At 51.0% G+C, this 23,855-nt stretch overlaps 11 protein-coding genes across 11 annotated transcripts; 5 read left to right on the top strand and 6 right to left on the bottom strand.

Annotated features, from left to right (window-relative positions):
- Nucleotides 1-863: 863 nt before the first annotated feature.
- On the top strand, nt 864-1,784 carry Triagg1_10350 (uncharacterized protein; the record flags this gene model as incomplete). Its single annotated transcript, XM_062894412.1, has 2 exons — nt 864-896; nt 969-1,784. 2 exons carry the CDS (start codon nt 864-866, stop codon nt 1,782-1,784), a joined length of 849 nt encoding a protein of 282 aa, XP_062750701.1.
- Nucleotides 1,785-2,266: 482 nt separating this feature from the next.
- On the bottom strand, nt 2,267-3,480 carry Triagg1_10349 (uncharacterized protein; the record flags this gene model as incomplete). The annotated part of the gene is made up of 3 exons (XM_062894411.1): nt 2,267-2,503; nt 2,572-3,241; nt 3,305-3,480. The coding sequence occupies 3 exons, from the start codon at nt 3,478-3,480 to the stop codon at nt 2,267-2,269; spliced, it is 1,083 nt and encodes a 360-aa protein (XP_062750700.1).
- Nucleotides 3,481-4,213: 733 nt separating this feature from the next.
- Triagg1_10348 (uncharacterized protein) lies at nt 4,214-4,798 on the top strand (the record flags this gene model as incomplete). The annotated part of the gene is made up of 3 exons (XM_062894410.1): nt 4,214-4,294; nt 4,390-4,464; nt 4,595-4,798. The coding sequence occupies 3 exons, from the start codon at nt 4,214-4,216 to the stop codon at nt 4,796-4,798; spliced, it is 360 nt and encodes a 119-aa protein (XP_062750699.1).
- Nucleotides 4,799-5,234: 436 nt separating this feature from the next.
- On the bottom strand, nt 5,235-5,893 carry Triagg1_10347 (uncharacterized protein; the record flags this gene model as incomplete). The annotated part of the gene is made up of 3 exons (XM_062894409.1): nt 5,235-5,337; nt 5,397-5,729; nt 5,790-5,893. The coding sequence occupies 3 exons, from the start codon at nt 5,891-5,893 to the stop codon at nt 5,235-5,237; spliced, it is 540 nt and encodes a 179-aa protein (XP_062750698.1).
- A 1,280-nt stretch (nt 5,894-7,173) lies between these two features.
- Triagg1_10346 (uncharacterized protein) lies at nt 7,174-8,589 on the top strand (the record flags this gene model as incomplete). Its single annotated transcript, XM_062894407.1, has 1 exon — nt 7,174-8,589. The coding sequence occupies one exon, from the start codon at nt 7,174-7,176 to the stop codon at nt 8,587-8,589; it is 1,416 nt and encodes a 471-aa protein (XP_062750697.1).
- Nucleotides 8,590-8,796: 207 nt separating this feature from the next.
- Nucleotides 8,797-9,317, bottom strand: Triagg1_10345 (uncharacterized protein; the record flags this gene model as incomplete). The annotated part of the gene is made up of 4 exons (XM_062894406.1): nt 8,797-8,882; nt 8,953-9,016; nt 9,074-9,105; nt 9,176-9,317. The coding sequence occupies 4 exons, from the start codon at nt 9,315-9,317 to the stop codon at nt 8,797-8,799; spliced, it is 324 nt and encodes a 107-aa protein (XP_062750696.1).
- Nucleotides 9,318-9,604: 287 nt separating this feature from the next.
- On the bottom strand, nt 9,605-10,747 carry Triagg1_10344 (uncharacterized protein; the record flags this gene model as incomplete). The annotated part of the gene is made up of 2 exons (XM_062894405.1): nt 9,605-10,325; nt 10,389-10,747. 2 exons carry the CDS (start codon nt 10,745-10,747, stop codon nt 9,605-9,607), a joined length of 1,080 nt encoding a protein of 359 aa, XP_062750695.1.
- Nucleotides 10,748-11,291: 544 nt separating this feature from the next.
- Triagg1_10343 (uncharacterized protein) lies at nt 11,292-12,353 on the top strand (the record flags this gene model as incomplete). The annotated part of the gene is made up of 2 exons (XM_062894404.1): nt 11,292-12,241; nt 12,299-12,353. The coding sequence occupies 2 exons, from the start codon at nt 11,292-11,294 to the stop codon at nt 12,351-12,353; spliced, it is 1,005 nt and encodes a 334-aa protein (XP_062750694.1).
- Nucleotides 12,354-13,035: 682 nt separating this feature from the next.
- Triagg1_10342 (uncharacterized protein) lies at nt 13,036-14,064 on the top strand (the record flags this gene model as incomplete). The annotated part of the gene is made up of 3 exons (XM_062894403.1): nt 13,036-13,308; nt 13,470-13,727; nt 13,807-14,064. The coding sequence occupies 3 exons, from the start codon at nt 13,036-13,038 to the stop codon at nt 14,062-14,064; spliced, it is 789 nt and encodes a 262-aa protein (XP_062750693.1).
- Nucleotides 14,065-14,413: 349 nt separating this feature from the next.
- On the bottom strand, nt 14,414-18,796 carry Triagg1_10341 (uncharacterized protein; the record flags this gene model as incomplete). The annotated part of the gene is made up of 4 exons (XM_062894402.1): nt 14,414-14,820; nt 14,896-16,184; nt 16,241-18,581; nt 18,646-18,796. The coding sequence occupies 4 exons, from the start codon at nt 18,794-18,796 to the stop codon at nt 14,414-14,416; spliced, it is 4,188 nt and encodes a 1,395-aa protein (XP_062750692.1).
- A 3,056-nt stretch (nt 18,797-21,852) lies between these two features.
- Triagg1_10340 (uncharacterized protein) lies at nt 21,853-23,128 on the bottom strand (the record flags this gene model as incomplete). The annotated part of the gene is made up of 3 exons (XM_062894401.1): nt 21,853-22,857; nt 22,906-22,945; nt 22,986-23,128. The coding sequence occupies 3 exons, from the start codon at nt 23,126-23,128 to the stop codon at nt 21,853-21,855; spliced, it is 1,188 nt and encodes a 395-aa protein (XP_062750691.1).
- Between the last annotated feature and the right edge of the window lie 727 nt (nt 23,129-23,855).

The raw sequence follows: 23,855 nt of genomic DNA, 5'->3' as shown, positions 1-23,855 counted from the left end.
TTTCGGCCTCAGCGTCGCACTGGGAGCGGACGTTCTTCGGTACTTCAGAACTTGTCATGATGCTGGTCGCTCAATCTACATCCGGCCCTTCATCGTCTGTATATCCGATCCAGTTCGGATAACTGATTAGCCCACTTTTGTGATCATCTTAGATACGAGTGAAGCTGGCAAAGGGCTGAAGGGGCTCAACCGATTGATCAAGCTCTGCGGAGTACGGAGACGAAGTGCAGCGCTTGTGGCTCCTAGCTCAGCTGAAAGCAGCTTGGTATGGATGCTGTCAGTATAGCTGCTTTTAGTGCTATTGAAGGCACCGTGGTGGTGATTGATAACCTTGAACTTGAAGAATTTGGCAGAGAAGCCCGTGTTGCAACAGCTGCGTTAAACAGAATAAACATATTGATAGCATCATTTCAAGTTAAACAATTCATCTTTGCCACCAGCCAATTTCCGGCCTCCAAAGTGCCCCCTAACACAAGCCAAAATGCATCTCTCTTCAGCACTCTCTCCCGCGTTTCACCCCACCAAAACCAAGCGCCCCGCGGCTTTACCTCGACCGTCTTCAACACCACAACCTCAAGCCTCAAACTCTCCTGGTGCACGCAACCCAACCACCCGCAAACGGACTTAGGCCGCGGATCCTCGGCACTAAAGCAGCAGCCTCCTTCCGAAGCCCATCTCGTATAGCGTCTGGTCTCTTCACTCATCGTCTCTCATCGTCTGCTCCCTCGCCTATCAGATCGAGATCCTACCCCACTCACGCCTTGCGCATTGCCGCAGCCTTGCCAACCGTGACCCCATAGCCCGTCCCATCGCATATCAACGATACAAGAGCACAAAGAAGATAAATCGTCCCTCTTGGCGCCATGGAGCAAACCAAGGCCTTGAATGCTTTGGAGGTGCGATCCCCCCTTGAGTAAATCCCAGCTACCTCCATGACTTCCATACTAACAACTTACGTTCTCTTCCAGCCGTTCCTCGCCCTGTCAAAGTCAGCCACCTCCCCTCGAGCCGCGGCCGATCTCGTCACCCGCGCAACCTCCGCCCCAAACACCTTCATCTTCGCCGAGCTCCTCCAGACACCCCAGATCCAGGCCCTAGCAGCCAGCCCGGAATTCACCTCACACCTGACGCTGCTCCAAATCTTCTCCTACGGCTCCTACGGGACATACAATGCCACGCCTGACCTACCCGCATTGAACGACACTCAGATCCTCAAGCTCCGACAGCTCTCGCTGCTGTCCCTCGCCGGCGATCGATCAAGCCTATCATACGATGCGTTGCAGAAAGCTCTAGGCCTCTCCTCGGCCCGAGAGGTCGAGGACCTCGTCATCACCGCCATCTACGCCGGCCTCTTGCATGCCACGCTCGATCCCGCTCGCCAAGCCATCCAGGTGTCGAGCATCGCCCCCCTCCGCGACCTCGCTCCCGGCACGATTCCAGACATGATCAACGCCCTGCAGAACTGGGCTGGCCGTTGCCAGTCTACTCTTGGGGATCTTGAAGAGCAGATCAAAAACATTCGTGAAGCCGCCATCACACGGGAGATAGAAAAGCGAGCATCGGACAAGAAGTTGCAGGGGTTGATGGAAAGCCTGGGCGAATCAAACAAAGGCGACGGCAATATGCTATCAGCGTACCAACGGGACAATCTAACTCGCAGAGGTATCAATAAGCGTACCATAGCTGATCCCTTCAACGCAACTGCATCCACCGAGTCGATGGATCTTGATGATTTATTGGGGCCAGAAGACCCGGCCAAGAGGGCTAGCAAGAGGAAGCTATAACAAAGGCAAAAGACATAAAGTTGACACAACGAGCGGAGCTTGGACTTCCAATGGGATATGAATTTTGATAGTCACGAAAGAATATGATATAATAAACGAACCAAACAGCCACAGGCCATCCTGTGCCCTGATTATTTATAAAGGAATAGAAAGTGTTGAGCCCGCAACTCCCAAGCAGTGGCTGATAATACAAATTGCCAGAAATGCAGAAAATAAACATGTCTAAAAGCTCGCGCCAGAAATCCTTCTTGGTCTCTTTCCTCCCGGGTCTTAAAAGTTGAAAAGGAAGATATTCCCATCGCCCCAACTAAATCCTATAAAACATTTGTTCATTACGGTCGTGATGTGAGTTAGAGTACTCTTACTCAATCGGTACGCACACGGAGATAACTTCTGTCCAAGACGTTGTGTTGCGTACAGGCCAGTGTGATGCACAGCACCTCCCGGCGGGACAAAAAAGGCAAGGACAGCTGATATGTCATTCAGAGTCGCTTGCCTGGGACAAGAATGAACAGGACGCACAGTCCTGCATCAATCAGAGTCGTCACGGCCAACACCATGAGTGCTCGCTTCGCCAAAAGGCGACGAACGTAGGGTTCTCGAATGCGAGAGAAATTGAAGGGAGTGTACTCGCTGAATCCGATGAGCGCCAAGATTGGGTCAAGGGAATATTGATATGATGCAAGGAAATATACGCCAACAGTAAATGGGAGAATGAGCTAAAAGTGAGGAAAACGTTAGCCCGATGCTACAAAGAGCCAGTAGTCGAAATAAAGGACAAGCTTACCCAACATCTAGTTGCTCTGGATTTATCAAGGAAAATAAGGATGAAGGAGGTCCAAAATGCTCCAAACATGGCAACAAGCCCAATAATAAGACGCATGACAAGCGTTGGTGGAATGAGATTGCCCAAGGCCTTCATGCGCAAGAAACCTGGAAACGCGTCTCGTTCCATCGCCTGGAACACGTAGTCCTTAGCCACATCAAAAACCTCGGGGTCGTCACGACCATATTCTTCAATAGAGGCTGTAACGTCCTGAGTGATAGATCCAGGCAGTGTGATTTCCCTCTCAGCTCCAGGCATCAAGAACGTGTAGAGAATTTTCTCGGCAGAGGCTCTGATATCTTGCCGGGCAACAGTATGGGCTGGCGAGTTCGAATCCGTTGCGTGGCTAAACGGAGGGCTAGGTTTTGTGCGATTTGAGCCGCTATGTGTTTGAGGTGACTCATGGCTCAGATCTTCACGTAAAAAGGCCGACATCTGGGCGTCTTGATCTCTCTCCTTCTCCGTCGCATACATCGACGGTCCAGCCGCACGGTTGTCCATTTCACCAAGATCCATAATCTGGGATGATCGCTTAGAAGACTTTTCCAGGTCTGGCGTCGCTATGAGGACTGATCGACGAAGTTCGCGGACATAATGGCGACAAAGTGACATGTGCTGAGCTACATCCAACCTGATCAACCAGTCAGTATTTCATCCGTTGCGCCATCCGATTTCTCCTCCGAAAAGCTCGTACCAAAAGTCTAGATAATCAACAGATCGCTGCTGGTCTCGCATGTAGATGTAGAATGAGAATAGATCGACCGGTGGCAGTGTGCGACGGCTCAGCACCTCGAACAGAGTCGGCAATCTGTTGCGCGTCATATCGGGCTGAGGCGTTGTTGACGCCGTGGTGTCGCGAGGGTCCTCCATGGCGCACTAGGAGTTTATGGGCGATGATAAAGCGAGCGGAATTTTGAGGTCGTTATCGAAGATTGTTCTGCGATTGTCCGGGACTCTCGTGGCGGATCGAGATGCTTGTGCAACAAACAACAGAAGCGCGGGTAGGAAAAAGTCTCCCTGCCTGGGGAGTTTTGCGAGCCTGAAATGAGGCGATTGGCAGCGACGGACGGTAATGCGATAGGACAAAACAAGCGAGAGAAAAACAGAGGCTGCCACAGGGGAGCTTGTAGCAGCTCGTTGCCAATGGTGATGGATGGAATGCGGCTGCAATGGCTTTGAGGCTTGAGGCGTATGGAGAAACGGGCCATTCATTAGTCTGGCGCTGGTTTCATTTCCCACTTGGGGCGCAGCTGGCGTCAAAATCGATGCCTCAGGAGAAGACGAAGATGCTCGTTGGGGCATCACGTGAATTTCGGTGGGGCCAAACCGCCCACTGCATGATTGGCTCGCTACCCCCACCAGTTGAATTTCGTGCCTGCCCTACGCACAAAGATTTTGTGGAATTTCGCAATTCCGACCTCAACCACCTCTCTCAACGTCCAGACCGTGAAGAGTCGATCCGCAGGTACGAAGCGCACCAAAACCTCTCTCCCTCTCAATCCACGGAATCTCTGCCAAACTTTGGTCGCAAGGGAATCTCGAACACTTGCCGCCACGCCCGCCTTCCATCCGACCCGAAAGCTGACCGTCAATCAATTCAGAAATGTCGTCAAAGAAGCCTACCCAGCGCTCCGCCATTGCGGACGTGGTTGCCCGCGAGTACACCATCCACATGCACAAGAGAGTACGTCGTATCGAACATCTGGACGAATTGTTGTGGGAGAAAAGAGAAAAGTTGGAGGTTTTGGAAACAGGGATGCTAACAGTTTGCGTGTAAAGCTGCATGGTGTCTCTTTCAAGAAGAGGGCTCCCCGTGCCATCAAGGAGATCAAGTCTTTCGCCACCAAGGCCATGGTACGGAATCCAATCCCCAACAGCAAAGATCCTACGAGGCGCAGTTTGACTGGCCGTGGAACGGACTCGCAAACTTCCCTCGCCGATGAACCGAACAAAACAACATTTGCTAACTCTTATTCCACAACAGGGTACCACTGACGTCCGGGTCGACCCCCAGCTCAACAAGAAGGTCTGGGAGCAGGGTGTCAAGGGTGTTGCTTACAGAATCCGAGTCCGAATCTCCCGACGACGAAACGATGAGGAGGGTGCCAAGGAGAAGCTGTACAGCTACGTTCAGGCTGTCAACGTCAAGAACCCCAAGGGCCTTGCGACTGAGGTCGTTGAGGAGTAAAGAAAATTTGTTTCTCTTTGGGAATGGTTCTGGGGTGGCATGGCATTACGGAGTTGCAACCGGCTCTTCTAGCTTTTCACGCTGAAAATAAAAAGACGGCAATGTGATCAACAAAGGTTTTCTTTTTTTCCACGACAAGTCTCGCCCCTGCGATAATGGCCGGCGGCATAGAGTCCCTGACTGCTTCAGAAGGGAGAGTGACAGGGAAGACTGCCTGGTGAGGCGGTGATTGGTCATGATTTGTTCGACGGGTTCTATTATATGTTGTAACCGGTCATGCGCTTGTGGAAGGGGCAGGTAGCCCTCCTTTCCCAGCTCTGGCTGTGGAAATGCAAAATACACCCAAATACCCTTTCAAAACGACCGAATCGTGCCCCAAAGACTCCAAATACCCCCTAAACGTAAAATCATAAAAATCTGCACGCTATGAATCCCATTACTCCTCCTCAATGTCGCGATGTCGTCCCAAGACCTTCTTCTTGAACTCTTCCATATCATTATCCCACAACTCTGCTGCCTCGCCGTTTAATGGAGATGCGCTGTAGAAACATCGGTTAGCGTCGCCTTTCCTCTGCGTCGTGTCCGCGGATCAACGTACTTGTTGGGCTCGCCGAGTAAGCTCTGCAGACTCAGCAGAACGGTCTGAATGTTGTAGGCGGCAGTCCACTTGTCCTTGAGAATGTCAAGGCAGATGCGGCCAGAGAAATCGACGTTGGGGTGGTAGATGGGCGTCTTAAAGAGGACCGTCGGCGCGGCATAAGGATAGTTTGGAGGGAATGCGAAGCTCAGCTTGAACGTGAGTCCGGAATAAGGTGTATCGTCGGGGCCCTCGATGGTGGCGGTCCACGACATAAGGTTGCCGTCGGCAGAGGGGAATGCGGAGATACCGGGTGCTGGCGATGTCATGAGAGTCATCAGCTCGGTCTGCAGCCTATTGAGAATATGTTAGCACTTAAATGAGGCTGACATCATTGCCCCAAAGAGTGAATACCGTTTGGTGACGCTCTGCGAATCGGGACCCTTGCGAGCGGCACTGAGCTTGGAGGCCTGGACGCTGCCAGGAGCAGAGTTCTGGTTATCCTCGGTGTAATCCATTGTAAATAAAAAACAGTGTATCTTGCGGAGATGGACGAGTGAGTGGTATTCGAAAGTGATAATAGATGGTCCAAGTACACAAGTCGAACAGAAAGTCTCTTGCAAGAGAATACCGAACAAGATAAAAAAGGTTGAAAGTCGAGAAGGGGGAGGATATGCAAACAAGCGGTAGCGTTCCGCGTTGGGCAATAATGGGACGTCTCGAGAAGTACTCCCAAAAAGACGGCGGGATGAAGTGCAGATTGTTACCCAATAAGGTAGGAGGATGGTGGTGATTTAAAAACGTCGTTAGAGGGGGGCTGCCTGAAGATGAAAAGAAATAATACACGGCAAGCAGGGTCGAGGCCACGAACAGGGATGAAGGGTCTATAGACAAAGAATGGATGGGAAAAGGTCAAGATCGACTGAGAAGAGGGAAAAAACATTAGGTTGTTGTTTAAGACACGCTTGTTGCCGGTCAGCCTAAGAAAAAAAAACAACCTACTGCCTAAGGTAGCCAGAAGCCTAATCTTACAGGCGTCCAAGGGCTTCTTCAGTGAACGACGACCGCTATAACGTCGGTGGGCCCTGTTTGCCGCAGCAACGCCCGCTGTGATGGAGCCGATAACCAATCGTTTGATAAAGTTGGAGAAACAATGAAAGTCTGACCTCTTTACACGGTTGAGCGCGACGGGACACGCGATCATTAACAATCTAAAAGAACCACCGCCACATAGCGTTTCAGCAATTGTTACCGAATAACGCTTGAATTGGCCTTGTTTAATCCATCCCCTTTATTCTTCCATTTTTCTTTTGTCATTTTTCCCCTTTTGTTGTATATGTTTGGCCGGAAAAAAGAGCTACAACCTCGAAGCAAGTTTCACTAATACTTAGATATCATGGTGAGTGACTCTTCATCCGTGCACGTCTCACAAAAGCTTCGGTCCAGCGCCCTTGCGAAATCCGAGCCATCAGTCACTCAGACTCATGTGAATCTGGCTGACTCCCTTGTAGTCGCAACTCGATCCACTGCCAAAGGAACTGCCCTTTCGAATCATATCCAAAACTGTTGGCCGTGGTGCCTATGCTTCGTATGCACGCTCTCTTCACCCCTCACCTCCCTCCCAAATCTCTCTCATTCACATTAACATTTCAAAATTAATATTAACACTAATGTTGAAAATTAAATCAGAATAAAAAAAGCCATTCCATTAGACTCTTCAAATCCAGTGTTCGCTGTCAAGCTCATTCACAAGGGATACGCCACTAAGCATGGCCGCATCTCCGCAAAGCAGCTTGCCATGGAGGTCTCCCTTCACTCCCATATAGGCCAGCATCCCAACGTCATCGAGTGGTTTGCCTCGGGAGAAGACTCGGTGTGGCGATGGATAGCCATGGAGTATGCAGAGGGCGGTGATCTTTTCGACAAGATCGAGGCAGATGTCGGCGTCCGAGAGGACATTGCACAAATTTACTTCCTCCAGCTGGTTGGCGGTGTGAGCTTCATGCACTCCAAGGGCGTGGCACACCGGGACCTTAAGCCAGAGAACATCCTCCTGTCACAAGACGGAAGCCTGAAGCTGGCTGATTTCGGAATGGCTACCATGTTTGAGTACAAGGGCCAGCGCAAGACCAGCTCAACGCTCTGTGGCAGCCCGCCATATATCGCTCCCGAAATTCTCGCTTGTGGGAGGGTGGATAAGAGGGCTCCGAATACGGCCAAGTATTCACCAGACCTCGTCGATATATGGTCGTGTGGAGTCATCCTATTTGTCTTGCTCGTCGGCAACACGCCATGGGATGAGCCATCGTCAACAAGTTGGGAGTTTGGAGAGTACGTGAAGACGTCAGGGAAGAGCTCAGATCCGCTTTGGGGAAGAATACCCCCAGAGGCCCTCTCCCTCCTCAGGGGCATGATGTCCATTGATCCACAGAAACGCTTCACCTTTGCTCAGATACGACAGCATCCTTGGTACACGCGCCATAACCCCTTGCTCACTGCCGATGGAAGGATCTCCGACCCCATCGTCCTGGCGACTAAGATGCTCGAAAACCTGCGGATCGACCTCAACCAGATACCTCCGCTCACCTACCTCCCAGCATCCCACGATCCCACTGTTGACTCTGGACTCAACGCCGGTCGGTTCTCATCCACGCAGCCGGAAGCTCTAGTAACCCCTATCGCCGACAAAGATTGGGATTGGGAGGCTCCCGTCCTCCGCTCTAGGGCTCAACCATCTTCCATGCCCACGGGGACTTCCAGCGCTCGTCGTATGCTATTCGACTCCCTTGCGGATGAGCCGTCCATGTCGCAATTCTCGCAAGTCCCCGGACCATCCATGTCGCTCACACAACAGGCTCAGCGGTTCCGTGACATTTGTCCTCCCGAATCTCTCACCCGCTTCTTCTCGCACGTGCCTGCCTCACACATTGTGCAGATGCTCAGTGACGCACTGCATCAGCTGAACGTGCCTCTGGCACCCGTTACGCCGAATCCATATGGCAGCCCGGTAGTTACCCTCAAAGTTCGTGCCATCGACGGCCGCCGGCAGAGCCTACACGGAGAAATCTGCGTAGACAAACAGCCGCTTGCGGATGGCTTCGAGGTGCTAGATATTCGGTTTGTCAAGATCAAGGGAGACCCGCTGGAGTGGCGGCGATTCTTCAAAAAGGTGGTGGTGCTTTGCAAGGATGGGGTCTATGTCCCGGAAGCTTAGGAGTGTACGGGACAGCTGTTTTCTCATAACGGGAATAGTATAATGAAGAGGTCGCCCAGGCCAGTCGTGAAGCTTCCTGGATAGCACGCAGTGTATTTATGTATGTATGAGCATGAAAGCATGACAGAAAATAATGATGAAATTACCATTCGTATAATTAGTTGTATGCGCGGCCCCAACACGTGGTCATTGTATTTGTAGCCTTGTCTATTCCTCTGTATCTGCCTCAATCGTTGGTATAGGAGTATCGCTGGGTCCATCCGTCTCATTAGCTTGATCTTGCCACTCAAAAGCTAAGCAATCAGTTAGCTCTCTGATGCAGATACTCTCACCAGCATTCAGAACAAGAAGGATAACACGTACGCTGTCGACACATGGGGCATTGTCCCTTTGCCGCGTCCTGCTTAATCCACTTCATGATGCAGTGCTATGTTCACGTCAGTGCTACCAATCCTCGTAGAGCATCAGCAGAAAAACCACCAACCATGTGAAAACTATGGCCGCATTTTCCAGATACTATCAAGAGCAGTTAGCGCGTCGCTTCATAACAACTACAGTTCGCGAGATCAAAAGGGATTCAACTCACAAAGGCTGCAGTCGTCGCCGGGATACTTGCACGTAGGACACGTCCCGTCAAAGTGCATCTGGCAGATGCCGCAGACGTCGTCCGCGGGAATATCCCACTGCCATGTGGCGACGGAATTCCACTCCTTGATGGTGACTTTCATCGTGCAGATTGTAGATGCCCCTTAATAAAGGGGGAGAAATTTCTCACAGCATGGATAGGTTGTGATGCACAGGGGCTGTTGTGTTGTTGAAGTCGTGATGGAGTTTGCGTTGCCTGGGAGAGACTTGTATGTACCTGTTGGCTCTAGGGTAACAGTCTCATGACTAAGCTCAGACTCGCATAAAGCTCGAGGCTCAGTAATTGAGTTGGCACATATTATGTCTTGAAAAGGATCATGTTCATTCAATTGGCCGTGATAAACTTTCGGCTACTTAAATACATAACATTCTAGTTAGCCTTGGCGTGTTCAGTTGATGCCATTAATTCTTCTCTTGTAAGCCATCCAACCCAAACCAACACTCCCGGGCCACCAAGGCAGCCAATGACAATAGAAGAGAGCAAGATTCGAGGCCAAGATAGTTGACAAATTCCAGCACTCTTCAGATCTCCAATGTGGTAGGCCAACCAAAGCAAGATTGACGTAAAAGAAGTGATGAAGTCATACTGAAAAATGCTAAGGAGCGACGTTGGCGTGTCCTTGGGAAGCTCGACGAAATATTTCGGTATCAACGCCTCCGATACAGACAGAGGGGAAAAGAGAAGCATATACCAGTATGAAATGGTGCTGAACGCTATCATGACTCCTCCGATGACACGAATGCCCGTCTTATTACGGCGTTGGGCAGCTTCGGCGTTGTCATCAAGGAACGGCCTTATCACACTTGATAGTGTAAAAAGGAGTATTGAGGCCCATAGCGGATAAAGCTGCCATATCCAATTCGCCAAGTGTCTAGTTTCAAAATCAGGGTGAAAGAGTGAGATGAGATGAGGAATATAGTACACCACGAGCAGCGTTGGGAGGACAGCAAGCACACCAGCTCCGTCAATCAGTCGGGCACTAGCGGTAGAATACTTTTTCAACGGAGAGAAGACGTAGAAAAGGTAAAAGTATAGCGGTGCAACGTTTCCCACAGTCACAAATTGGGCGAGAAACAGAGGCACGGCAAATCTGTTCAGGGCACATACAGGTTAGCAAGAGCATGAATGAACATTGGGTCAAGCCCGTCCTCACGTCTGGAAGAAAGTCCCCCTGTTGGCGTTTCTTAAAGACTCGAGCATCCACAAGGCAGTGAGGCCAGCATAGTCAGTGAGGAAAACGACACACTGCCACCACATTCTTGAGTCGTCGTGGAAGATTAGCTGGCAAAAAGTAATTGCAACTTGAGTAATTGCATCGTCAAGGCCCGGGACCCGGTACAAACCCTTCAAGATGGGAACGTTAGTTCCATTCTGAAGGGTATATCGTCCTCGAAGGTGAGCATCGTCGATGAAGGGCCCAGGCACAACTGTCATAGTTGCCAGGACTCGCACCATGACAGCCAGTGGCAGCACGATGGGCAGGGCGTACAGCGCCCGACTCAGAGGAGCCATGGCGTTATTGATCCGCGTCGATGAGTATCTCAGTACCTACAGCGAGGTGGTCAAGCGATGGATCAGCATATAAAAAAGCTATGCAGCCATCAATAAACAATCGTCGAACTATAGCGGACAAAACGCCACCAATGGCTTGAAATTGGCGCTTGAGTGCATGATGATGCCGGCGACAGCGGAGGGGAAATTCGGGGCCGTTGTCGTGCATGCATTGGCAGCTTATCGCAAATGTCATGCATGGTCCAAGCTCCTCCCCCACTAAGCGCCAAAATCAACCTTTCGCAACTCTCTGGGCCCATGATCCAATCCAAACCAAACCTCATCTCCACCAAAATACCATTCAATGGCTGCGCTGCCAGTCGCTTGAGGTCGGGCCATCGAGATTAGCTGGACGAGGCGTGCATAAAGCAGTTTGAAAGCTTGACCATCGGCGCAGCTCTGAAGCCTGAAGCACAACCATCCAGATCGACCGACGACCACAGGCGACAACAGCTGATCGTCTCACGCGGCCAAAAGCGCTAAATCGCAGCACGCATCATCCTCGATGGCCTCAGTTGTTGCTGGCCAATCTGCTCGGGTTGGCCTTTTCAGACTGGGCAACCGCTTTCTGCGGACCAGCATGTCGACCAGACGCAGTCTCTCGTCCTACCTGGTCACTCCCAAGGAGCTTCACGAGGCCCTGAAGAAGAACCCTCCGTCTCCGATCAGTCCCGATCCCCGAGTGATTCCCCTGTGCGCCGCGTGGTTTCTTCCCAACGATGAGAGAACCGGTATCCAGGTCTTCCGCGAGCAGCGCATCCCAAAGGCTCGCTTCTTTGACCTGGACAAGGCCATCGACAAGCGCAGCCCATACCCCCACATGCTACCGGATGCCAAAGGCTTCGCAGCCGCTATGAGCGAATTGGGTATCCGACGAGAGGATGTTGTCGTCGTCTACGATACAAAGGAGCTCGGAATCTTTAGTGCTCCTCGCGTGGCATGGACGTTCAGGGCGTTTGGCCACCCCAAGGTGCACATCTTGAACAACTTCAAGCAGTGGGTTGCCGAGGGGCTGCCCACCGAGTCCGGAGAGCTATACAACGTCGAGTGCAACCCGTATCCCATCCCGGAGCTTGCATCGGAGAGAGTTGCTAGCTTTGAGGAGGTCAGAGAAGTGGTCCTGGACTCCAACAAGGAGGGAGCAGAAGGTATCCAGATCTTGGACGCGAGACCCGGTGGCCGGTTTACGGGCAAGGACCCAGAGCCACGCGAGGGTCTCTCCTCTGGTCACATGCCAGGATCAATCAGCGTTCCATTCAGCGCCCTCCTTGATCCCGAAACAAAGGCTTTCCTCCCCGCGGATAAGCTGAAACAGTTGTTTGAGGAGAAGGGGATCGACCCCAACAAGCCCATCATCTCAACCTGCGGAACCGGCGTTACAGCCTGTGCCATCGATACTGCTCTGGAAGCAGCAGGGTACCCCAACGCCAGAAGGGTTTATGATGGTAGTTGGACGTAAGTAGCCTCGTGTTCTTTCAACACATGTATGACCATCGACTAACAGAGAAACAGGGAATGGGCTCAGCGAGTTCAGCCATCGGAGAATTTGATCGTCAAGTCGGAGTAGGGAGACTTTTGGTACAGCTTGCTGTCGATTTATTTGAGCCACGATACCCTCCCTTTTCTTTTTTTATGATTACTACGCCCCTCGGGCCGTGTACGAATATTGAATTACGGAGTCTCTCCAGCTCGTGTTTGTTCTTTGCTTTGTGCGATATCGTGGTCTCAGCCATCTCAGCTTTTCATGCCAACCTATCTGGTGAATCTCAGTGTACGTTGCGCGGCCAAAACAAAATTGTGTCAGCAAATTTAGCAAGTATCCATTTTTGCCCTGTTCTTCTCCTCGCGTCTAGTGATGTTGAAGCCAATCAGCCAAGCTCCATTTTCGCCCTTTCATTCTTTCTCGTTTCCACCGAGGCCCAGAAGACGCGAAAATATAGGCCTACAATCTCGGTGCTGACTCACCGAGGTGAGCCTTATTCAGCGTCTCGGTGACGGACACACACCGACCCACATGTTTTTCGCCTAACAATTGAGGCAGCGACCCACAGGTCTTTGTTTAGGGCTCGCCTAACCCAGACCACACCCGTAAAAATTCCCAAGCTGTACTAGACCCCGCCAGCGAAAAAGTTCCCCCAGTACGAGGGCCACAACTCGAGCAAATACAACATCAGGGCCGATCCTGCGCATCGTCTATCCCGACTCCCCAAGTCCCTCGCCCAACAAACAACAAACTCCAGAACTTCACAATGGCTGATCGCGGCGGAGCTCGTGGCGGTGGTTTTGCTTCTCGGGGCGGTGCCCGTGGTGGTGATCGTGGTGGCCGTGGTCGTGGCCGTGGCCGTGGTCGCCGTGGCGGCAAGTCTGAGGAGAAGGAGTGGCAGCCCGTCACCAAGCTGGGCCGTCTCGTCAAGGCTGGCAAGATCAACAGCATGGAGGAGATTTACCTGCACTCTCTGCCCATCAAGGAGTACCAGATTGTCGACCAGTTCCTCCCCAAGCTGAAGGATGAGGTCATGAAGGTGCGGATTGCCTCCTTTTCGCACCCCTTTTTAGGGGTTTTCAATTCTTTGCTCGGCTCCTCTCAGCGGATGGGATGGAAGCGTATAGCGGGATTTTGAGCGAGAGCGCTTCAAAAACGGGACAGTTGCGCTAACTAGATTGCTCTTTTCACGAATTACAGATCAAGCCCGTCCAGAAGCAGACCCGTGCCGGTCAGCGCACCCGATTCAAGGCCATCGTCATCATTGGTGACTCCGAGGGCCACGTCGGTCTCGGAATCAAGACCTCCAAGGAAGTCGCCACCGCTATCCGTGCCGCCATCATCATCGCCAAGCTGAGCGTCATCCCCGTCCGAAGAGGATACTGGGGCTCCAACCTCGGTCTGCCTCACTCCCTGCCCTGCAAGGAGTCCGGCAAGTGCGGTTCCGTCACTGTCCGAGTAAGCTTCACCTAGTCCATCGGTTGTGTTTGAAGGAAATTTGGTAGGAATGGTTCATTGACATGTAACTCTCAAACAGCTGATCCCTGCCCCCCGTGGTACCGGCATCGTCGCCTCCCCCGCTGTCAAGCGATTCCTCCAGCTCGCCGGTGTTGAGGATGCCTACTCTTCATCCGCCGGTTCCACCAAGACCCTCGAGAACACCCTCAAGGCCACCTTCTCCGCCGTCTCCAACACCTACGGCTTCCTGACCCCCAACCTGTGGAAGGAGACGAAGCTGATCCGATCTCCCCTGGAGGAGTTCTCCGATACCCTGAGGGACGGCAAGCGATACTAGAGAATGGGGGTTGTGCAGTGGTGAGGACTGGAAACGGTGCGCGGAGTCACGATACAACTTGTGTTTCATTGCATGGTTTGGCCGGTTTAGGACTTTCGGACATGAGCGTCATGAGGATATAAAATGGCCATGATCTGGAATGAGAAAATAAAAATTTTCAACTGGCGTTGCTTTCTTTCAATATTGCGCCCAACAAATGTGTCTTTGGTGATTGGTGTGAAGTTTGTTGCTTTTTACTGATCTTTCTCACAATCTTTCTAGTTTCTAACCCGGAATTTTCAAACCACAGCCAACTAGATTCTCTATATTCTCAAACCGATTTATAGTACATTCAACCAACAATAGCAAATCACCGTCCCTTAACCGGTTTTACATACTCAACCATGGGCTCCATCTCCATCACATCTTCCAAGCGTCCTTCGCCCTGCATCCTCGTCTCAGGAATATAAAACGTAACCTGACCCGCTTCCAGGGACGAAGTCCAAGATTCCATCGTCACGATATTAGGCTCTGCACGAGTTTCTTTCTCGCCTCTCGATATGGCGAATATATCACGTCCTCGATCTTCTCGTTGCGGTCCCACGATGCGTCGTCTTTTAGCCGGTCGACTCCGAGGAATCAAGTGTCGTGGCACAGACGGCAATCCGAACCCTTCGTCAGAAGCAGCAGCGGGCTCATTGGCAGCGGTAGAAGAGCCAAGCAAGGCTTCTTTGAAAACATCTCCCCAAGTGCGCTTTCTTGGCCGTGGCGCGAGTCCTACATCGTTTTAAAAGTCAGTGCCGTTTTTTTCTCTTCTTCCCTTGTCAACTCCCTGGTTTAGATGAAACTCACTCTTCTTCATTCTCTCTTCAAACTCCTTCCGTTGCAACGGCGTGTCTCCCATCCAAAACTCTTCTCTCCCAGGCACAAACTTGCGCCTCTGCTCCGCCCGTTTCCAAAATGGTATTTCGGCAGCTTCCTCCAACTCTTCGGCGAAAGCAGCCAAACCTTCCCCAATGCCGGCCGCGGCCTCATCCTCTGAAGCCTTTCGTCTTGCCGGACCCCTGGACCTAATGACTCTTTGTCTGCTCTCAGACTGCCAGTGTACCGGCCAGTTATTAACGTCCCAAAACATATGAACGAGCTTCTTTCTCGAGGGATGGCCAAACGTCCAGACGGGCTCGCGTCGCATCGTCTTTAGATTCTGCTTTTGAGCGGCTAGGGCGTCTTGCTTCTTTTCTTCCTCGGCTTCCTCCTTCTGGAGCTGGGCCTTGAGAGCCCGAACACGAGATTCTTTGGTTTCGATATCGAGATTGTTGTCGTCCAATATCTCTGCCGTCTTCTTCGAGAGCCGCTCCCGCCAAATCGTTGGATCTACGACTTTGTATCTCGTGGCGTAGCTGTTGTACGGCAGATGCAGCGGCCACAACATCGTCTTGTTCTCATGTGCCTCACTCAAAAGATTCCTGCGAACCAGTTCGTAGGCCTCTTTGCTTTCAGGCCACCTATCCCGTGTCCAGGCCTCTCTGTGCTCTTTGCACGCGTCCGGGTCGGCAATCTTGACCACGTCGGGGTATGTCATGGTGATGCGCCAGGAGCCTTCTTTAGCACAATTCGTAGCCACATCGTTGGGACGTTTCTTTGTGTCTTCTTCCCAGTAAGAGATGATGGTGTTAAGAAAATTGCGATTGTATTCTTGTGTCTCAGGGTCGCTCAGCTTTTCCTCATTTTCCTCGTGTTGGGCTTGCAGTTGCCTGAGCGTCTTTCCGAGGCGGTAACCCAGACAGAGGAAGAAATTGGTCGTCTTCTCGTACCATTCGGGGTTTCTCACTGGGTTCTCTATGAATTCGTGGAGAGACAGAACGTCTTCTCTTCGAGGCATGCCCCAGGGATGGGCGTCGAAATCATCAGTCGGTGTGTATCCCGTTCCCTCAGTCGGGGTCGCCCTTGTGTCGTCTTGGATCTGGTCCATGTTCTCGCTTTGAGGGCTGGTCTGCGAGGTGCTGCAAGCAAGTGGCTCTTCTTCTGAGGTGTCCGGCGTCTGCGGCTCAGAATCAAGCCACCTAACCAAGTCTTCAGGATGAAACTCTGTCTCTGGCCTCCCAAACATCCACTCTCCGGTCACTTCTTTCTTGTAAAGCCTATTGCTGTGTTAGTCTCTGCTCTGCACCCATAAAGATTGAGAAGAGAAACTCACTTTAGGATCCTCAAGTCGCGCAGCTTTGGTGCCAGCTGCTTCACATCCTTCTCCGTAAACTCATATCTCTTCACCTCCCCACCACATGTGATATTCAGCCCCTTCAGGAACTTCTCCATCTTCTTAGGCCCCGAGTCCCTGAATAGCGAGAGTGGATTAATGTCCTGCATCATCTGCGTCACTCTGGACACCATAATCTCTCCTCGCTTTCCGAGAGCTTCCTGCAGCTCCAGTGGGCGATTCCGCGAAGGCTGGCAGATGTACTCTAGCCATGCCGCCTCCGTTGGCCGTAAATTGGCAATAGCGAAAGTGACCCCGTCAGTTGATTCATATTCATGCTCACTGAATCTCATATTCATCTCCCTCGTTACTGATTTCGCCGCCAGGCCGGCATTCACAGCCTCCAAAAGCCCTTTGATGAAGTCTCGAGGATCTCGATTCTTCGCTCGTTTGAGACCTTGGAGAATCTTCTGGCAACGCCGCAGGAACTTATACGTCCTGCTCATTTCGCGATCCATCAGATCTGGTGCCACAGGGCCCTTCCAGTTTCGGGGGAGCTCCATGATGGGTTTGTCGCTGTGTAGATATCTCTTATGGCCATATGATTCCTTGATGGCGTGCTCTTTCGTCCATTGTGCCCAGCGCAGCTCTTCCTTTTTGAACCACTGAAAGACTCTGGTATAAGCCCATGGATCACGCGACTCCTTCTCGGGAGGATTTTTCAGCATCTTGTGAGCGTAGATGATTCCCATGTCCGGCTTCTTCTCGACGGGAGGGTCTGGAAGAATGAGAACCCGCGAAGAGGTGCACATTTTTCGATTCTCACCATGGGTGAAGATGTTGAGACACTGCTGCAGCGCTGCTCGCTTGCCGCCGCGAAACTGCGCAAATGCTTCCAGAGCCTTCCTCTCAACTTGCAAAGCGCTGCCGTGACTCTGATGCGGAGGAAGAAAGTCGTCTTTGCTGGACAGCACTTGTGCCGTCTTCACGATGCCGCCCTTCGTACAATCTTCGTACGTTTTATTCTCGCAGACTGCAAGGTTTGCCGGCTCTGTGGTGTCAGCAAACGGTCCAGCCGCCCAGAACTTTTCGCTGTCGTTCCGATATGGTTCGAGATAGTCTCTTCTCAGGACATCGGCCGGCATCTCATACTGTCCATCATGCACGCTCGCCACATCAACGTGAAGGAGCCGTCGAGGGCCCGACAAACCACGCTGCACAGCGCGAAACGCAATGTTGGAGCCTGGAATTGGAGGCAGTCTCGTGCTCTGTTTTGGCCAAAAGTCTGTTGGAGGGTCGACGAGGAGCTCCGGTGTTCCGTAAAGGTAGTTTTCGAATATCCAGTGAACTTGCTGCATGTCGACAGCTTCTTTGAGATCGTGAATCCAGTCTTCGACTTTCCAATTAGGGTGCAGGTAAGCAAAGTACTCCGTCAGCTCTGCAAATCTGTGTGGCCAGTCCACCGTGTGATCGATATCTCCGTCGGCAAGAAAGTTTTTGGCTTGAACCAGTTTGATCCTGGGCCCCTCAATATACCATCCCTTGTAAGGCTGTAGCTGCAAATCGCTGGACGTTGGGGGAATTCCAGGTCGTTGTATCGTGTCCTCCATGATCTCGCCTTCGAGGCTGACACTGTCTCCAATATCTCCATCTCCATCTGCGTTTTCTTCTGGGTTGGGTGACCCAAAAGTCAACTCCAGCTCGATCCCGGATTTGGCAGGAAGTTGACCAAATATCTTCTTCTGAAAGTTCTCTTGATATTCTTTTGAGATGTCCGCTATGTTGGCGAGACATTCAGCGAAGGGCACCTTGGGTTGCAGTGTCATGTTTGATGCCCCTTGATTGAGCTTTCTGCCCTCCATACTTAGGATCGTGTCCATGTGTTGGTACATTCTCTCCGCAACTTCGAGCTCCTGCTGTGAAAATGGCCACGCGGCGATTATACTGCCGATTAAATCACTGTATAGCGGATCAAAAGCGTTGAAAGCATCTATGCACTCGGATAATGCCTCTTTTGATGCCAGATTTGGTGAAGCCGTCAAAAGAGCTTCTCTCTCTGAAGCTACTGCAGTCTCAGATGGTGTTGTTTGGCCAGTGCCTTCATTGCCAATGTCAGAGTTTCCTGAATCTTGGTCCTCGAGGTATGAATATCGGCAGCCAAATAGTTGTGAGAATAGTCGACGACAGCGAGGATGGTTTCGTAAAAAGTCGTCCATACCACCATCTTTGACGATGAGATTCAACCGTTGTAAGAAGTCACCAGGCCTTGCCAAAGCGCCCAATTCCTGTACTTGCGACGGCAATCTGTCAAAGTCCTGAGAAAGGATGTTTGTTATCTTCTCTATGCACCGAAACAATGGTTAGATTTGACGTCCAGATACAGGCCAACGAAACAGCCGACTCACTAAGAATGTCTTCGACACGACTCAAAAGCTCGAGCTGCAGAGTACCCTCGGTTTCATCTTCTGCTCTCGTGGATATTTCAAATCGAATCATCGGATCCGAGGAGTCAAGCTCCGTCTCTTGCACCTCGGTGCATTGTGCGAGGGTCGACATTGTGAGATAATGTGAGTTGTTCAAGTATCGCCTGTGAGCTATCTTCTGTACATTCAAGGCAAGGCAAATGTTAAAATGAAAAGGTAAAATTGATTAATTATGAATTGGTCTTCATTACTTGGGGTATCCTGGCTAAAAGACCATGTTCGAGGACCATAAGTCAGTCGTTGTATGCCTATTCCGGACATTCTGGGAGCACAAAGGAGCTTTAGGAAATCTATTTTCGGTCACAAAATATATTTTGAGCTCTTTGTCATATCAGCACATGATGCAACAGAAAAATCGTATTCTGAAAGCCCAGGATGCATTGTCACGTCCAGTATGGCTCGTGTTGGCCGCGGGTCAATCTTTACTCCCGTCCGACTAGGAAGGCCACCAGTCATGCTATTCTCACCAAACAAAGCATATGCAATCATGTTGATATTCCGCCAATGCTATGTGGCTAAAATCGTATAAATCCCAGTTTTTCAACTTCTCGAATAAATGTATATTCGCCAAAGTAGAGGTACGAATTCACACAGCAGTCATCTCTCCATCAGTGACGCCCCACCGTCAACTTTGAACATCTTGCACTTTTATACCAAGTAATGCATCATTTCACAGCGCAGCTTATTCACCGATTGCACAATGACATTTCCGGCTCAAAAACCCGTTAGACAAATTTCCACCAATTAGAATCACGCCGCAATACAAATCACCGCACGTGGCAACGACACGAAGATCCGTCATATATCTCCAGGGTAACTCACTTACACCGCAGCAACACCTTCAACACCTTTATGATATCTTGAAAGAGATCACCCAACAGACAAGCAAAGCACATCCAGGCACATCTAGCCCCATGCTCCAACCGTCTAATCCACATCATAGCCGGAACCGAACACAAAGCAACGTCCCTCCCAACCACCTACTAAAAAAAAAACTCCTCACACAAAGAAAAATAGCGTCCACATATCCACCGTAACTAATATCACATACCTCAACCCGCAAAAGAAAAGAAAAAAAAGCACAGATCTCACATCCAAACCAACCCTTACATCAACCAACCATTCCCTTGTTTCCCCTCAAATGCAAACAAAAAAAAAACTTACCGCCAAAGGTACTCAAACATGAAAGCCATCACCATCCCCTTTCCAAACCTGCCACAAAAAAACCAACCTCGTCTCGTTTCATCTCACACCATCCGTGCATCTCTCTTGTTTGCTTTTGTTTCCAATATTCTCCCTCCTTTTTACAACTAACCAACCCCCACATGTACCCCCAACCTTTTTTTTTTTTTTTTTATCTTTCTCTCTTCTTTGCTTCTTTTTTTCGCCTTCCTTTTGTCCTAACCAACCAACCTCTTCCCATCAATCAGCCTCTCTCCCCTCCCTCTCCCTTGCCCCCTTTCAAAACTCACCACCAACCTCACCAATTCTCTTCCAAAAGCAAAAAGAACAAAAGCAATAATTCCCAACCACCAAAAATTAAGAAAACAAAAGAACAACTCACACACTCACACACTCACCCTCACAATCCCCCTTCCTTTGCCTCACCCTCTCCCTTCCGGGCCAATAGCCTGGCAAAACATCTCACTGCATACACTGTAGTATATTCGTATGCAACTGTAAATGAACACCACTTTGCACCTCCCGCTTACAGACTAGCTCAGTCACAACTCTCATCAAACATTCCCCCGAGTTTGCCCTTTCATCAAAACTACAGTAGTTCAAACCACTTGCGCATTCTTGGCGCATACCAACCGGTCCGGCTGCGTCAAAGACTCCCCAAATTCGCCGAGTTTAAGACAGACTGTAGAAAGAAAGAAGAGATGCGTTGAGAGGAAGTAGAGCCGCGTTACCTGTGATACGAACTACCTATACCTAGGTACCATTTTGACTTACATGTGTAGTTGACTTGTAAACCCCCCCCTTGTGGGTTGGAATTGGCATCATCATCACCACCTTACATAGCATGGAGCAAAACCGACTTCTCGTCATCACTCGCCAGTGCAGGCGAGAAAGATTACCATACAACTAGCTGTACCACGTTACATACAAGATGGGCCAAACAGGCGCCTACCACTTGTCCAGAACCAAAAAGCACACGCACTGCTTTCAAAGAACTTTTACTTCTTTTTTTTTGTGCCTGTTCGCACTACCTTATATGTACAGGCCGAGGGGTATTTGAGAGGCTAACCTTCAATGCCGCCTTCAATCGACCAAATAGGCGGCAAAGCACTCTGTCCAATCCCTTCTTTCCGGAAGAGAGCGATGGGTATCACTGCGCCTGAGCGCTAATCCGTCCGCCGTTTCCCATCTGCTGTTTGAAAGAATTATACACCAATTGCCTTGCTTGCATGCATAGCAGCAAGGCTCATGTTTCCTCCCATATGCCAAGTAGAGATTAGATCCGAAAGTCGAGTGAGAAAATAAATAAAAAACTCTTTCGGCTGCTTCTTGCTTTCCCCCTCCGCTCCGTGGTGTCCTTGACTTTTTCTCTTCAGGGGCCACTTTGCATTCTTTAGTGTTCCTTTCCTTTCCCCCCATCTCAAGGCTGGCCAAATCCCCCTTCAACTCCTCTATCCCCTCAAATACTATATCCACCACAAAGATAGAACCCCCTTTTCGATCGAGGGCCCGCAACTCCTGGATAAGCATGGTACCATACCCGTGGAAACCACGCACAGTGCCCAGGAGCGCAGAAACTGAAAATGAAATAAAAAACGATTCGAGGAAAATTGGGTATGATCCGCGTTCCATTTTTTTGGTGCCATGAAGACTTGCTGAAAATTTGATTGCGAAATAAATGAATAAAAAAAAAAGACTAGAAAAAAAAGGGATTAAAATCAATCGCTAAATGCCATGACGTAGATATGAGACAGATCATTCTGAGAGTGACCATCAGGTTTGAATGTGATTGCTTGGAAGAGATGTGAGTCCAAAGCCATGACCTCGAAGTTTGAAACATGAACATTCCCCTCCCGCCCATGAACAAATATGGACAAGAGGGAAAAGAAGAAGCGGTGCACTTGAATTAATCGACGACTATGCCAAACGTATGCGCCACCAAGGCTCCTATTGCTGGTGGATTCCATGCTGGTTCACAAAGGCAGCGTACTGCTGCACGTGCTGGGGATACGAAGAAGAATGGCTCTGGGGGGTTGGCGTAACGGGACATCGGGGCGGCAGTTGGTGGTACGAGTCCACCTTGGCCGTGTTTCCGTAGGCGTTGTCGGGAGTAATGGGAGGCGTCAGGTAACCGTCAAAACCAGTAGCAGCGCCGTGACCGTGGCCCTTCTGGGGGGTGCTGTAGATGTCGGCGTGTCTCGAAGGAGGCTCGGCAGGAGGAGACTGGGGGTTGGCTTGGCGCCTGGCCATCGCAGCCTGCTCGGCCATGAAGTCGGCCAGTTTCTGGGAAACCTTGGACAGGGACGACGAGGAGTACTTGCGGGCCAGGGTGGGCGAGGGCTGGTTGAGGTGTTGAGAGAGAGTCAACAGCGTCAGGTTCTCGGTGTGGTCCCAGTCGCCGTCATTGACCTCGGGTCTTCCAAGGATGGCTCTCGCCAGGGCCAATGAGGAGCGTGCCATCATCGAGGGCTTGGTCGAAACAAAATCGCGATGGTACAGGGCAATCTCGCAAAGGTAGGCAGCCATGTGCTCCACCTCCTTGTCGTCCTGCTCCTCGGCAACCATGAGCTGGGTGAAGAAGTCGACAGTGGGGTGGCCAATGGTCCATTCCAGGGTGTTGAGGACGTGCATCTCCATCTGGGTGAACATGCCAGCATCATACAGGCCGCAGCACATGTTGTTGAGTTCGTGGATCTGAGGCACACGGTCCTTCTTGTCGCCGTACTTGGCCGCGATGAGCAGAGCGGCACACCCAACGAGCTGGTAGTGTTGCTTATATACTACGCGCCGTGAGCAGTACCGGTCCAACAGGTTGACGGTGAGGAACAGCGTCTCGGGCAGCAGGGCGAAGGCGGCGTGGGCCTCGATGAGGAAGTCGATGAGGTAAGGTCGCATAAACCATTGGATCTCACGTTGCATGTCGATGAGGTTAGCATCGGGAAGAGTCTCCTCCTGTTTTGAGTGTTAGCAGGCTAAGAAGGATGAAAAAGACGGAGGAACAAGTCTGAGTTTGTTCGTCCAGGCTCGGAGGTCAACATGCCTCCATGTGTCGCATATGCGTCATGATATCCCCCAGGTACTCTTCGCCCGCAAGACGAGAGAGCTCGCAGGCAATGGTGTCTTGCCGGCTGCGCGCGAGCATCTTGGCGGTTTCCCGGGCTCGGGTACTGGACTGGGGTTCATCCTCGATGAAGAAGTGTTCGTCAGGCTGAGCGTAGGCCATGATGTCGGATGTGGGTTGGCGAACGGGATGTGAAAATTAATTTTTTGTCGGTGTGATGATTATATGTCTAAAAGAGTGACGGGCAAGTTCTCCAGGAATCTTTGAGTGGGAGAGACTATTGGGAAAAAAAAAGAGCGAGCCTTGGGTGTATCAAGGAGTGAATGCCACCCTAGGAATTAAGATATTAAGATATTAAGGAGCGTGGTGAAAAAACTAATGGAAAAGAGTGACTGTGGCTGGGAAGAAAGCCGGGAGCATGTAGACTGGATATTCAATCGAAAAACGCAAAAGGGACCGGGGGAAAAGGGGCGCCGTTCAAGGACGACCAAGGGGACCGACTCGACAGCTCTAATAGAAAAACCAATGGTGTTAGTCAAATATGCCCGATAGAGAAGTGCCATCGCAAGACATGGAGGCGGAAAATGATATGGCGCAGAAAAAGGCCTTCCCCTGAGCTGGAGGAGCCCACCCGCCTCGCTCCCTTTACTCAATGGGGGGTTGGCTGGCATGGAGGTGCAAGATGGATTGGATTGGCACGAGGGTGCCATGGACCGAGCAGGGGGAGGTCTCTCTTACCGCCACGTAAGTACGAGGAAACAAGGGACAGGATGTGGTAGTCAACGAGACACCTCGGGCAATTGGCGGGATCAACGAGTCAACGTCTCCCGCAGAGCAATGCACCGAATGATAGTCGAGCGCAGCTGTGGAGCAGCGCTGAGAATGCGGA

This window comes from Trichoderma aggressivum (assembly GCF_033847375.1).
Source record: "Trichoderma aggressivum f. europaeum strain CBS 100526 chromosome Unknown scaffold_071, whole genome shotgun sequence".
NCBI classification, from domain to species: Eukaryota; Fungi; Ascomycota; class Sordariomycetes; order Hypocreales; family Hypocreaceae; genus Trichoderma; species Trichoderma aggressivum.
This window is presented reverse-complemented; position numbering and strand designations above follow the sequence as displayed.